The sequence below is a fragment of the Fukomys damarensis genome, unplaced genomic scaffold, assembly GCF_012274545.1.
Source record: "Fukomys damarensis isolate Sample0158 unplaced genomic scaffold, DMR_v1.0_HiC HiC_scaffold_12, whole genome shotgun sequence".
NCBI classification, from domain to species: Eukaryota; Metazoa; Chordata; class Mammalia; order Rodentia; family Bathyergidae; genus Fukomys; species Fukomys damarensis.
Window position 1 is genome coordinate 54,503,355 of NW_022900924.1, and position 12,386 is coordinate 54,515,740.

The following is a 12,386-nucleotide window of genomic DNA, read 5'->3' on the forward strand; positions in this document are numbered from 1 at the left end:
TTTTTTTTTTTTAATTCATGTTTGTGACTCAAAATTTACATTCACTGTGGGTAATTGGTACATGTACGTGGCCTGTCCTAAATGCTGAGGTCCCCACAATAGATAGGCGTATACATTTGCTTGACCTTAGAGTGTGTGTACACGTGTGCGTGTGCACACGTGTACAGGGATGGAGCCCAGCACCTCTTAGGTGCTAGTCAAGCGCTCCACCACTGAGCTGTACCCGTAGCCTGAGTGGTTTCTGCAGTGGTGCATTTCCATTGGGCCATGATTCTGTGACTGGTGACCTGTTTGGAGGAGCCAAATGAGAGCTCTAGCAGTTTCACGCTGTGTGAGGTCTGGGTTTGTCTGGGTGACAGCATGGCTCAAGTCCCTGTGGGACCCTGCTGGGAGTCCCCGTGACAGCATATCACCTAGCAGGGCATGTAAGTGTCTTCTTGCATAGTGGTCTTGTGACTTTCATTTACTCTCACCAAGTGGCTTGGAACAGGAGTTTGTAGAACTTGAGGAAGTAGGGAGTCAGCTGATACTCATTTCCATTTACTTCTTCCTAGCCAGTCAGAAGTCCAGAGAGAAGAGATCGGAAAGCATCAGCTAACGCTCGGAAGAGGAAGCATTCTCCTTCGCCTCCCCCTCCTACACCCACAGAATCACGGAAGAAAAGTGGCAAAAAGGGGTAAGAACTGCGGCACAACTCAGAAGACAGCAAAACCTCCCCAGGGCTTGGAGACATTTTACATTTACTTTGGAAGTTTCACTGACTGACTGAAGTCAGACTTGGACTAGTTGAGTTTTTGATAGTTTATACTTGTGGACTATTGTATTTAAAGCATTTTATGTTGTATTTATCCAAAGGCACTTTGAAGAGTGTTATTTCTGTAGGTCAGTATGCACTGAGAAATCTAACTGGTAAAAGGTTTCCCATACTTAAAATGTCTCTCATGTGACTTGTGCAGTTTGATCAGACTGACTTACAGAACTCGTAGCTATTACATGTTCTGCACAGTGCGATGGCATGGTCTTTGCTCAGACCAGTATTCTCTGCTTTGCTGGACTGAGAGTTGTGGTTCCTCCTGAGTGGGTTGCAGTAGGGCTTGAATGAGACTTATTCAAACCCTTCTACAATGCCTGATCTGAAATGTGTACTTTTATTTTTTGGTTCTGGGGATCGAACTTAGGACCATCAAACCCTTCTACTGCCTGATCTGAAATGTGTACTTTTATTTTTTTGGTTCTGGGGATCGAACTTAGGACCTTGTGCTTGCAAGGCAGGTATGGTATCACTGAGCTAAATCCTTGGCCCAGAAATGTATACTTACTTGTGATAGATTATGCTTAAGAATTTATTACATATTAAATAAAATTTCAGGTTTGTCTGTCTCAGAGTATTTTTATATAATTTTGCAAAAGTTGTGGTTTTGTCTTAGAAAATAAGAGTTTGCAAAAATTATTTTTCTTTAAGCATGTGTTGAGAAATTTATTTTCATATGATAAACTTTGATTTCTAGCTAGCTGGATTGTAATGATCTACTTGACATCTTGCATTCAGTTAGCTTCCTTATGTAGACTTTTCTCTCTAGCAAATTGTCATTTGCTTTTCTTGAACATATCTTGAATTGTGTTATTTCCTGAAGGGTAAGGTTATCAGAAGCACATTTTTATTTTTATGTTTTTGTTATTTGAGATGGGGGTGCACCTCAGAGCTTCACATATGATATAGGAGCACTCAGTCCCTGAGCTGTGCAGACAATAATTACGTATACAAAGCTTTAGAGGAACATAAAAAACAAAACAACAAATTCTTACCTTCATATTCAACATTAAAGAACCAGTAGTAATCCTAAGTTAGATTTTGTTATTTCTGTTAAACGACATGTATTGTGACATCAAAGTTTAAAACTTTAAAAGTGGCTTTTCCTCTTTAAGTTTCTAACTGAATCTGATGTTCAGATTTTAGAGCTCCCTGAGATCTTTGTGAGGAATGGTTTCAAAATTATTGAGCTGACTTGGACACCAGCGCAGCTAGTATTTGTTGGATTGAGATGTAATATGCAGGAGACTCCCCAGGGTGGCCTTTACCTGTGACCCTGAGTATGAAGCCTGCTAAATTGAGTTTTCTTGAGTATACATCTGCTTTTTCAGCCCTGTACTTAGGGATTGAATCCAGGGCCTCATGTATTCACAGCTGTACTTTTACTGGACATTTACCTTTGATGGACAGGACTTTTCTCATTTTCAATTTTTCCTGAGCTCAGGAGAGCTTAGAGGTAGAGCGTATACTTAGCATGCTTGTGCCCATGGGTTAATCTCCAGCATCAGGAAAAAAACATTTTATTTCTTTATTTTAATTAACTTTTTATTACTACATGTTTGCAGTAGGTATAACTTACAGCCCTTAAAAAAAAAATCCTTCCCCTCGCCCCTTCTAATTCCCCTACCTCAGTTTTCATTCTTGTTGAGATTATTAGTCTTAGTTCATGTTATGCACATAATGTTTATATTCATTGAGGTTATAGGTTCCTGTACATGGTACACCTTTATTTGACTTGCTTCCCCTTCCCCCTTCCTCCTCTTGCCCTTGTTCCCTTGGACTGCTTCCCTACTGGGAGAGATCCATTCCCTTGTCCATCTTGTTTTTGGTACCGGGGATCGAACTCAGGACCTTGCGCTTGCAAGGCAGGCAGCAGAACCACTGAGCTAAATCCTTGCCCCATCCTTTCTATTCTCACTGATTGTACTTTGCCTCACTCAAGTGAGAGATACTGTATAGTACTTAATTTCCTATTTAACAAGAGCATAGGGAAATCTGTTTTTCTAATCTTAGTTTTATTCATCTTCCCTGCATTTTTTCCTCTCTGGGCCAGGGATTTAGCTCAGTGCTGCCGCCACCTGCATCGCAAGTGCAAGGTCTAGAATTCGATCCCTGGTACCCACCCCGCAAAAAATTTACCTCCCTGAAACCTTTGTGTGCTTTTAAAAATCATCCTGGAGTTGGTGATTTAGCTCAGTGGTTGCACTGCCTGCCTTGCAAGCACAAGGTCCCAAGTTTGATCCCTGGTACCAAAACAAACAAACAAACAAAAATCATCCTGTAATTTTTATTTTGGAAAAAACTTTACTTTATGTACTTCACTCTTACCCATAGCAGCTTGTTGTTCTTTAAAGAGATCTCTTAGGATTGTCTGTGCAGTATGGGGCTTGACTGGCCTAGCATGCTGCCTCAGTTAGCTTTTTCTCCATTCCCATTTGTATACATCAGTGCTGCGCTCGCTTCAGAAGCACGTATCCTAAAATTGTATTCATCAGTGCACTCTAGGTTACTATTATGACTCCAAACAAGTTACTTTTTGCTTATGCCTCCCACCCACCCTATTGAACCCAGGGCCTCATGCATGGTAGGCAGGCATTCTACTACTGAGCTCCATCCCTAGTTCTTTTTATTTATTATTTTGAAATAAGGTCTTGCAAAGTTGCTCACGCTGGGCCTTGAATTGGAATCCTCTTTCCTCAGCCTCTGAGACACTAGGATTACAGGTGTGAACCACCTTGCTAAGGTTAGCTATCCTTTCTTGTTTTTCCTGAAATATTGTCTAATTCTTTGCAAATTCTCTCAATTTGTAAAGATTTAGCACACCTCTTAGTCCTTCCTAATTCTTTCTCTTTAATGTATTTTTCTTTCCTCTGTGAGGTATTTTTAAACCTTTATTCACTTTATTTTTCATGTTTGTTGTATTCCTTTGTATTGTTACACATCACATTACAAGAGATAAGTAATGCTTTTTGGCCAGTATCCCTTACTATTCTTTTTTTTTTTTGGTACTGGGGATCGAACTTGGGTCCTTGTGCCTGCGAGGCAGGCGGTGGAACCACTGAGCTAAATCCCCAAGCCCTCCCTTACTATTCTTTTTTTTTGGTACTGGAGATTGGACTCTGGTCCTTGCGCTTGCAAGGCAGACCACTGAACCGCTGAGCTAAATCCCTGGTCCAACCCTTACTATTCTTAAAAACAAGTCATTCCCATTTTTGTTGAGTCCATTTAAGACATATTAATTTTAAAGATAAATAATGGTTTGTTTTAATTCTCAGAGAAAAGACAATGCAATATTTATAAAAGAGAATAAGTACTACACTGATATCACTTTGTAATTTGTGATACCTGTTAAAAAGAGCCAGGAAAACACAGCTGTCTATATCTTTGAGAGATTGTGCTGTTTCCTTAACAAGTATTCTTTTATTAGCTTAATTTAAGCTCCCTTCAAGGTATTGTATAATTTGAATGGTAGGATTTCTGTCCTCTTTTTTTGTTTGTTTGTTTGTTTGGTACTGGGGATGAAACTCAGGACCTTCTACTTTTGAGGCCAGCAGTGGCACCACTGAGCTAAATTCCCAGCTTGGGCTTGTTTACTATTTTCATACAGGGTCTTTGTGTGTAGTTTAGGCTGGTGTTAAACTCACTGGCTGGCTGAACTCATGGTAGTCCTCTTGCTTCAGCCTCCCTAGTGTGTGTGTCACCATGCCTGGATCATCTGTGTAGGTTTGTTTTTCTTTTTTCTTTTTCTAAAAGATAAGTAATACCATTTTATTTATTTCGGAAACAACTCCTTCATATAATGCCTGAACCCAAAGGCACATTAAGAATGGGCCCAAATATCTTTAAATAGTAGGTTTGAAGTCATTGTAGTTTCTTCTTTGTAACATGAACGCTTTTAGCTGGACAGTAACTGCAAGTTGAATGGAGTCATTTAAGGCAGAACTGAGCTGGGCTGCACTGGCGCCTGCCTTTGTAGAGGTTTATTAAACCCAAAAGCTTTTTTGTCTTTTTTAGCTGTTTATAGAGTTCCTTTGAGGAATGTGTCTAATTTGGCTACTACTTGGCTTCAAAAGTGACTCTGAGGGCCAGGGATTTAGCTCAGCAGTTCGGTGTGGCCTGCCTTGCCAAGTGCAAGGAGCCGAGTTCAATCCCCGGTACCAAAAATAAACAAACAAAAAAGTGACTCTGGATGTAGATAATAACAATAATGAAGATAGCAATCGGAAATTGTTTGCTGTATTTAGCTATATTAGTCTCCTTTTAATCTTATGTGTTTTGTCTGTTGTAGCCAAACTAGTCTTTATGGGAAGCGCAGAAGTCAGAAAGAGGAAGATGAGCAAGAGGATCTTACCAAGGACATGGAGGACCCCACACCAGTACCCAATATAGAGGAAGTAGTGCTCCCTAAGAACGGTTTGTATTCTTCATGGGAATGCTACTGATCATTTCATCTGGGCATAACTTTTGTTTTTTGATACTGGGGATCGAACTCAGGACCGTGTGCTTTTGAGGCAGTCGGCAGAACCACTTAGCATATCCCTGGCCCTTATGGTTTCTTTTTAATTGACCACTCATATGTGTCCTTAGTGAGCCTGTAATAAAATTTTTAGAAATAAAATCCGCTATACTCCAGAAGTAGAAGACACATGACAGGCATTTCATTTATTTGTCCCTCTCCACCACCCACCTTTTTCTTTCTTTCTTTCTTTTTTGGTGGGAGGGGATCGAACTCGGGTCCTTGCACTTGCAAGGCAAGCTGCAGAACCACTGAGCTCAATCCCCAGCCCCGCCACCACCCATCTTTATGGTGAGGGTGGCTTCTAGGGAAGGACCACACAGTTTTATAGTTCTCCTGCAGATCATCCAACTCTGTAATGCAGAATTTCTTCAGTGGCTAGAAATAACGTGAAGTAGAAATGAAGTCATTAAAGTTAATAATTGTTTTTGGAGTTTTTTTTTTTAACTATTGTAAAAAAGTTACAGGAAAAGTTAGAACTTTATCTGGTTATCAGAAGTCAAATTACAGTTTTTTTCAAATGTGGTCTAAAATTAAGTCCTTGAACTGAGTTACTCTCACGCATCTCTTAACCTTTTGTATTTCTTTCTATGGGCAATAAAAATTGAAAAACTTAAAAAATAAGAATGTAAGATTTAGATAAAGCTATGTACAATGCATATAACTATCTAATCTAAATTTTATGCAAGGACAGAAAATCTAGGAAAACAGTACCATTAGACTCAAGAATTGTGGAGAAAATTTAAAGTATAAGAAGCTTTTTGGATCTGAATAGTACAAGAATAGGATACATTTCAAAATATGAGGCATTTGCAGAAGAAAATAAGAGAAGATTGAAGGGATAAGGAGACTCTGAAAACAGTACATGAAAAGTGACACGAGATGGAGTGCTGGTACTTTGGCTCTCTGCATGTTTGTGTGTGGCTCAGTGGTCGAGCACTGGCCCTGCACACAGGAGGCCTCCTTGAGGTGCACTGGTCCCATTCATAAGGGTTCTGTCCTCATGGACCCCTTACCTTTCAAGGCCCCACCTGCAAATGCCATCGTATTAGATGGGCTTTCAACGAATGATTTTTGGGGAGACAAATATTCAATCCATTAATGTGTCTAGCATAGAAAATCTGTTCAAAATGACTCATCTAGTTCAACTAAAAATACAAGAAGTTTACCAGAATATAATTTGATTCATGCCTTTTCCCATCTTTTGATGTTTATGTGTATTTTGTTTCACCTGCATTACCATCCTGACAACATGTCTTTTTTTCATTATTCCTTTTTCTTTTAAGCAGTCAGTTGTGCGAGGCATGATGGCACTAGGTTAGGCTGAGGCAAGACAGTGCACAAGTATGAGGCCAGCCTGGATTGAATAGTGAATTCAGGGCCAGCCTGTACGACAAAGTAAGACCCTGTCTCAAAATACAAACAACAACAAAAGTCCACTCAGTTGTATTTTTAGGACTTCAGATACAGAAACGTAGCCATTTCTTTCAAAACATTGATTCTAAAAATCATTTTATTATAAAAAGTTAGGCAATAAAAACTTGCCGTTTACCAGTATATTTTTAAGTTGATTTGACAGAGGAAAAAAAAATGTATAAAAGTAGTCAAAAGATTTAAGTGAAAGAGATGTGAATGCGATGGTACCCCAACAGGTAATTATTTATACTGGGAGTCTGTGGCGACGGTTCATGAATTCGCTTTTGACACAGAAATGGCTGAATCAACCGTTGTTGTAGAATGGCCACTTCTAAAACTGATCCATGTTTCTTCATGAATGTCATTTGTGATGAATTTGGCATCACACATTCCTGGAAAAGATCAGACTGTTCCATAAATACTTAATACATTTGCCAGCTATGGTGGTGCATACCTGTTATCCCAGTTCTTGGGAGGCTGAAGGAGGATTGTTGTGAGTTCGATGCTGGCCTGAAATACATAGCAAGGCTATCTCAAAAAACAAAAATACCCAGTATATTCAGTATTCCTGTCTGTATCATATATTCAAATTTAAACTTTGTGAATAAAAAACTGTAAAATGAAACTTCAAATCCTGATACAGTTTAAATATATACTAGCCTAGCAGAAAATATTCACTTAAGTAAATCACTAGAATATTAAATATATGTAAGTCAGAGTCTTACCTACCAGTAATTTATCACAAATACAGAGCCCGTCGGTATGTGAATAAATGGCTAACTTCACTGAACCAAGATGGTTTTCAAAGCTTAAAAGGTGACTAAAAAAGTGTAAATGTTTTTAGAACATGGCTGCTCTCTTGTGCTCCTGGTGGAAGTCTGAATTGATGGGGACACCTCTTAGCACAGTTTTGGCTGTATCTATTAAATTTCAAAATGTGTACATTTTATCATACAAGTTTTTGTTTTCATGGGTAACTATATGCACAGACAAAAATAATGCTTTTTATTGAATTAGTGAATTGCTGAAGATTACTTGCCTTCCGTGTAGGGCTGGTTAACTTACGGTCTGCTCATGGGCATAGTGGACATGAAATAATGAAGGAGTTACAGTTCAGACTCTGTTCTTAAGTGATCACAGAGGCATACTGTTACACGAGACAAAGCAAGTGTGAAGGAATAAGCATGGTGTGGATAACATGAATGTTATATCTACAAGTTAAAAAAACAGCATTATTTTTGCCATCTTTGTGGGTATGTAAAGGATATTAGATATTCAGTTGATATGTCCGAATAAATTAATGGGACAGAAATGGCAATCAGATGCACAAAAAAACTTCGGGGAAGAAACAAATTCCTTTTGTGCTTTCATGTGAATAGATCTATATAATGGAAATACATTGCTGCTTGAGTAAGTAGAGAATGTAGTCTCTTAAATGTTCATGTTTTACACCCGGGCTTGTGGTTTTTACAGGGAGGTGAGTAGTGAGTTATGCTGGAGTCACAGTAAGATGTATGTAGTTTCTGATCATGTTTCCTGGTTTCTTGCTAAAAATAAGCACACTTTTGTTTTGTCTTCTAGTAAACCCAAAGAAAGATAGTGAAAATACACCCGTTAAAGGAGGAACTGTGGCAGATCTAGGTAAACACAATACCCAGTTGTCTTATTTTGTCTATTGATCATCTTTTTTTACTGAGAACTGTTCTATGCTTACCCCCACCAGATCCTGCAGCTATCTTCAGAACCATCACAATTCTGTTGCTACTGTGTTAACAAAGTTAATTTCCTATGATCTGTTGTTTTCATTCTCATTAAACTCTCCCTCAGGGAGCAGTGTTTTTCTACAAATTAACACATTGGTAATGTTTTACTTAAACTTGAATATCTGAGTTTTATACTAATTAAAGTACTTTTGCAGTCTCCCTGAAATACTTGTTTTATAATATACATGAAGATTTTGAATCTGTGGTCTGTTTTTTGGTTTGGTTTGGTTTGGTGAGATTTGTTTGTTTGTTTCTTTTGGCATGGGGATTGAAATTGGGTCCTTGCGCTTGTGAGGCAGGTAGCGGTACCACTGAGCCAAATCACTGGCCTTGTTTTTTGTTGTTGTTTGGTTGGTTGTTTTTGTTTGTTTGTTTGTTTGTTTTGCACCAGGGATCGAACTCAGGTCTTTGCACTTGCAGGGTAGGCAGTGGAACCACTGAGCTAAATCCCCAGCTCCTTGTTGTGTCTTTTGAGACAATGTCTTGCCATGCAGCTCAGGCTGGCCTCAAACTCTTGGTGATGTTCCTGCCTCAGCCTCCTGAGTGTTGGAACTACAGGTGTGCTCCACCATGCACGCTTGAATTTGAATTTTTAAAACCAAAATCTTTTTGCTGTTAACACTTTGTAAGCCAAATTGTTATGCTTAAGCAGTGTAAAGTGAGAAAGACATTCTCCTTTTAAAGTTCAGCATCCGTGGGGGACTGGCTTCATGACAACTGTGAATATCAAAATTCTTGGATCCTATGTCCTCTGACATAGAGGGCTGGGGATTTAGCTCAGTAGTGCCCTGCCTACCTTTCAAGCCCAAGGTCCTGAGTTTGATCCCTGGTATCTCCCCTCCCCCACACAAAAAAAAGAGGACTCAGAATTTCTTACACTCTGCACATCTGCCATATACTTTAAGTCATTTTAGATGGATTACTTACCTAACACAATACCATGTATGTAAGCTACACTATATTGCATACCTTATGTACTCTATGACCTGAAAATACAGTAGGCTTTTTGTTTTTCTTTCTCTCTCTCTTTCTTTCTTTCTTTCTTTCTTTCTTTCTTTCTTTCTTTCTTTCTTTTTCTTTTTTTTTGCACATTTGTAATTCATGCAGATAGTAGACCTTCTTTACCCAAGGGTTCTACATACAGGGATTCAGTCAGCCATAGATAGTAAAGACATTTTTTTAAAATTTTTGTGTGAGCTGGTGATGTAGCTTAGTGGCACCACACCTGCATTACAAGTGCAAGCGCCTGAGTTTGATCCCCAGTACCAAAAAAACAGTTTTTAGTGAAGATGTACAGATTTCTGCTTTCTCATCCCTCAGCCTCCAGATGGGTATAACTCTGCATCCATTTTGCGTTGCATTGATTCTCAATGAGCAGATAGGATTGGGTGTTTGGAAGTGTTTTTCTACTTTTATTAAATGCACATGTCTATAACCCTAGCTGCTTGGGAGTCTGAGGCAGGATGATTGCAAATTTGAGGCTACCTTGGCAACTTAGTAAGTCCTGCTCTCAAAATATAAAAACAGCTGGAGACGCAGCTCATAGATAGAGTGCTTCCGTAGTGTATCTAAGGCCCTGGGCACTGTGCCCAGAACTGTAGTGAATAAATATATACATAAATACATCCTGCGTTTCTGTATTTCCTGGCTTATGCAACAGCAGTGTGTGTTGGTGGGTGATTTTATTTTTATGTCTTGATGACAGTATAAAGGAGGCGTTATGTAAACAAGAAAGAAGTACCATCAAAACCTTTCTTGTTTCAACATCATTAATGGAATCTAGATCTTGAATAGCCTTTAATTATTTATATTATCTATAAATTTATGTTGCCTATTCTATAATCATACTTAGGTACTGAATCTGTGGCAGAGCAAATGTTAATTATATGCTGTCTTCTATTCCCAGTAAACTGACAGAGTAAAAGATTAAAACTTGATACTATACCCTGGGACGGTTTGCTAAACAAAGTGACAGTTTAAATAATGTAGAGATGGTTTTTGAAAAGGAATCAATCTGTAATTTGAGTAGAGTAGAAAATGTCAGTATAACTGAGGTAATCAGTGGAGTTAAATGGAAGAGAATTTTAGAAAAGGTTTAGGGAGCCCAGCTAGAAGAAAGTTTTTAGTGGTAAGTATAAAAGGATGCTCCTTGTCTAGTTATTAACTTAACTTTTTTGAGGGGGGGATACCCAGGATCGAACTTAGTTCCTTGTGCTTGCACTCTGGCCTTATTTACTTAATTTTTTCACCTTTGTTTTATTCACTCATTTATGTGGCAGTAGCCTTGTGGCTAAAGATGCTGTTTGGTCACGGCCAGAGCATTAGGGTCTTTGAATTTGAAATTGTTATCCTGGGCTTTCATCTTGGCCTTTGGCTGGGGCAGGAGGATTGGGAATTCCAGGTCAGTGTGGGCTGCACTGTGAGACCCAGGACTCATGTCCCCATTAGAAAAGAAAAGAGAAAGAGAACATTAATTGACTGTTAACCTTTTCAGAAGAGGGTGTCCCTCCCATTGATATGTTATCAGTTTCCAGCAGATACTGAGACTACCTTAGGGACAAAAACCTCATTACATTTGAAATGTGTTTTGGAATAAGGAGAGATGCTTAAGTTGTAAGAAACTGGTCACAGAATGTACTTTCCCAGCAGTGTAATTGCAGCGTTTCTGTCAAGCAGCCTGGCAGCTGTCCACGCTGAAGACTCAGCTCTGGTCCAGATGTCACGAGGTTTCATTGCTGATCTGGACATCGTAGGTAGCCTGTGCTACCTGTGTATACCGAAATCCCAGGTTCTCAGGAGGGCGAGCGTTCGTTTAGTCGTCTTGTCTGCGTGAACACAGACACAGCAAGCCTACCTTTCTTAACAGATAATTATTGATTAGAACCATAAAATATCAAAGGCATTTCATATGTAATCATTTGTTCCATAACCTCATGCTCTTTCTACATTGCCACTTTTGCTTTTCACTATGGAAATCAGCTTCCTCATTTACATTTTATGTAGGTTTTCTCTTATTCTTATGTAAGAGTAGAATTTGGGTCTTAGAATTCCCTATCCTCACAAGGTAGTCACAGTCTTACTAGGTCTTACTAGGATTCATTTCATTCCTTCTTCCATTCCTCCCTCTGCCTGTTTTTCTTTACTCTTACATTTGGGTCTTAGAATTCCCTATCCTCACAAGGTAGTCACAGTCTTACTAGGATTCATTTCATTCCTTCTTCCATTCCTCCCTCTGCCTGTTTTTCTTTACTCTTTCTTTGTTAGCTTCCTCAGAAATCCGAAAAATTGCTGTTTCATCAATTCTTAGAAAACAAAAGGCCCTGTCAAGTCTCTTACCTGTTGTTAAGGAAGTTTACCACTATGATATTAGCTAAATATAATAACTTCTTGCAAATTTTACATTACTTATACTTTGAATTTCTCTATTTCTGTGTAAAATTACAGTTTACTAGGATGTTCAGAGTGCTGAGCTTTAATAGTGCTAGAGTTCATTACTCTTTGTCCATCATCGGCGTTTAGACTGGAGAGACTTGAGATAATCTACACAGCATTTGCTTGTTTCTAAATCACATGTTTTGATTTTGCAGATGAACAGGATGAAGAAACAGTCACAGCAGGAGGAAAGGTAAATATTTAGGCCTGGTAGAAGAAGACATTCTTTACCGTCCTATATACTGAGCAGAAATACTAAATTAGAAGAGGCCCTTTTTTGTGGGTTTTTTTTTGTTGTTGTTGTTTTATTTTTTTGTACGGGGGATCAAGCTTGGGACCGTGTGCGTGCAAGGCAGGCAGCAGAACCACTGATCTAAATCCCTGGCCCCAGAAGAGGCCCTTTTGGTTTGAAATCCACTCCCCCCCCAGGCAGTCCTCCTGCTTTCGC

The 12,386-nt window shown here is 39.0% G+C and overlaps 1 protein-coding gene across 1 annotated transcript in view; it reads left to right on the top strand.

Moving 5' to 3' along the window:
• Window positions 1–12,386, top strand: part of Smarcc1 (SWI/SNF related, matrix associated, actin dependent regulator of chromatin subfamily c member 1) — a 130,090-nt gene that overhangs the window by 52,251 nt on the left and 65,453 nt on the right. The window contains exons 10-13 of the mRNA XM_010624569.2: window positions 555–676; window positions 5,100–5,224; window positions 8,325–8,384; window positions 12,094–12,131. Coding sequence (XP_010622871.1) covers window positions 555–676; window positions 5,100–5,224; window positions 8,325–8,384; window positions 12,094–12,131 — 345 coding nt within the window. The remainder of the gene's footprint in view (window positions 1–554; window positions 677–5,099; window positions 5,225–8,324; window positions 8,385–12,093; window positions 12,132–12,386) is intronic.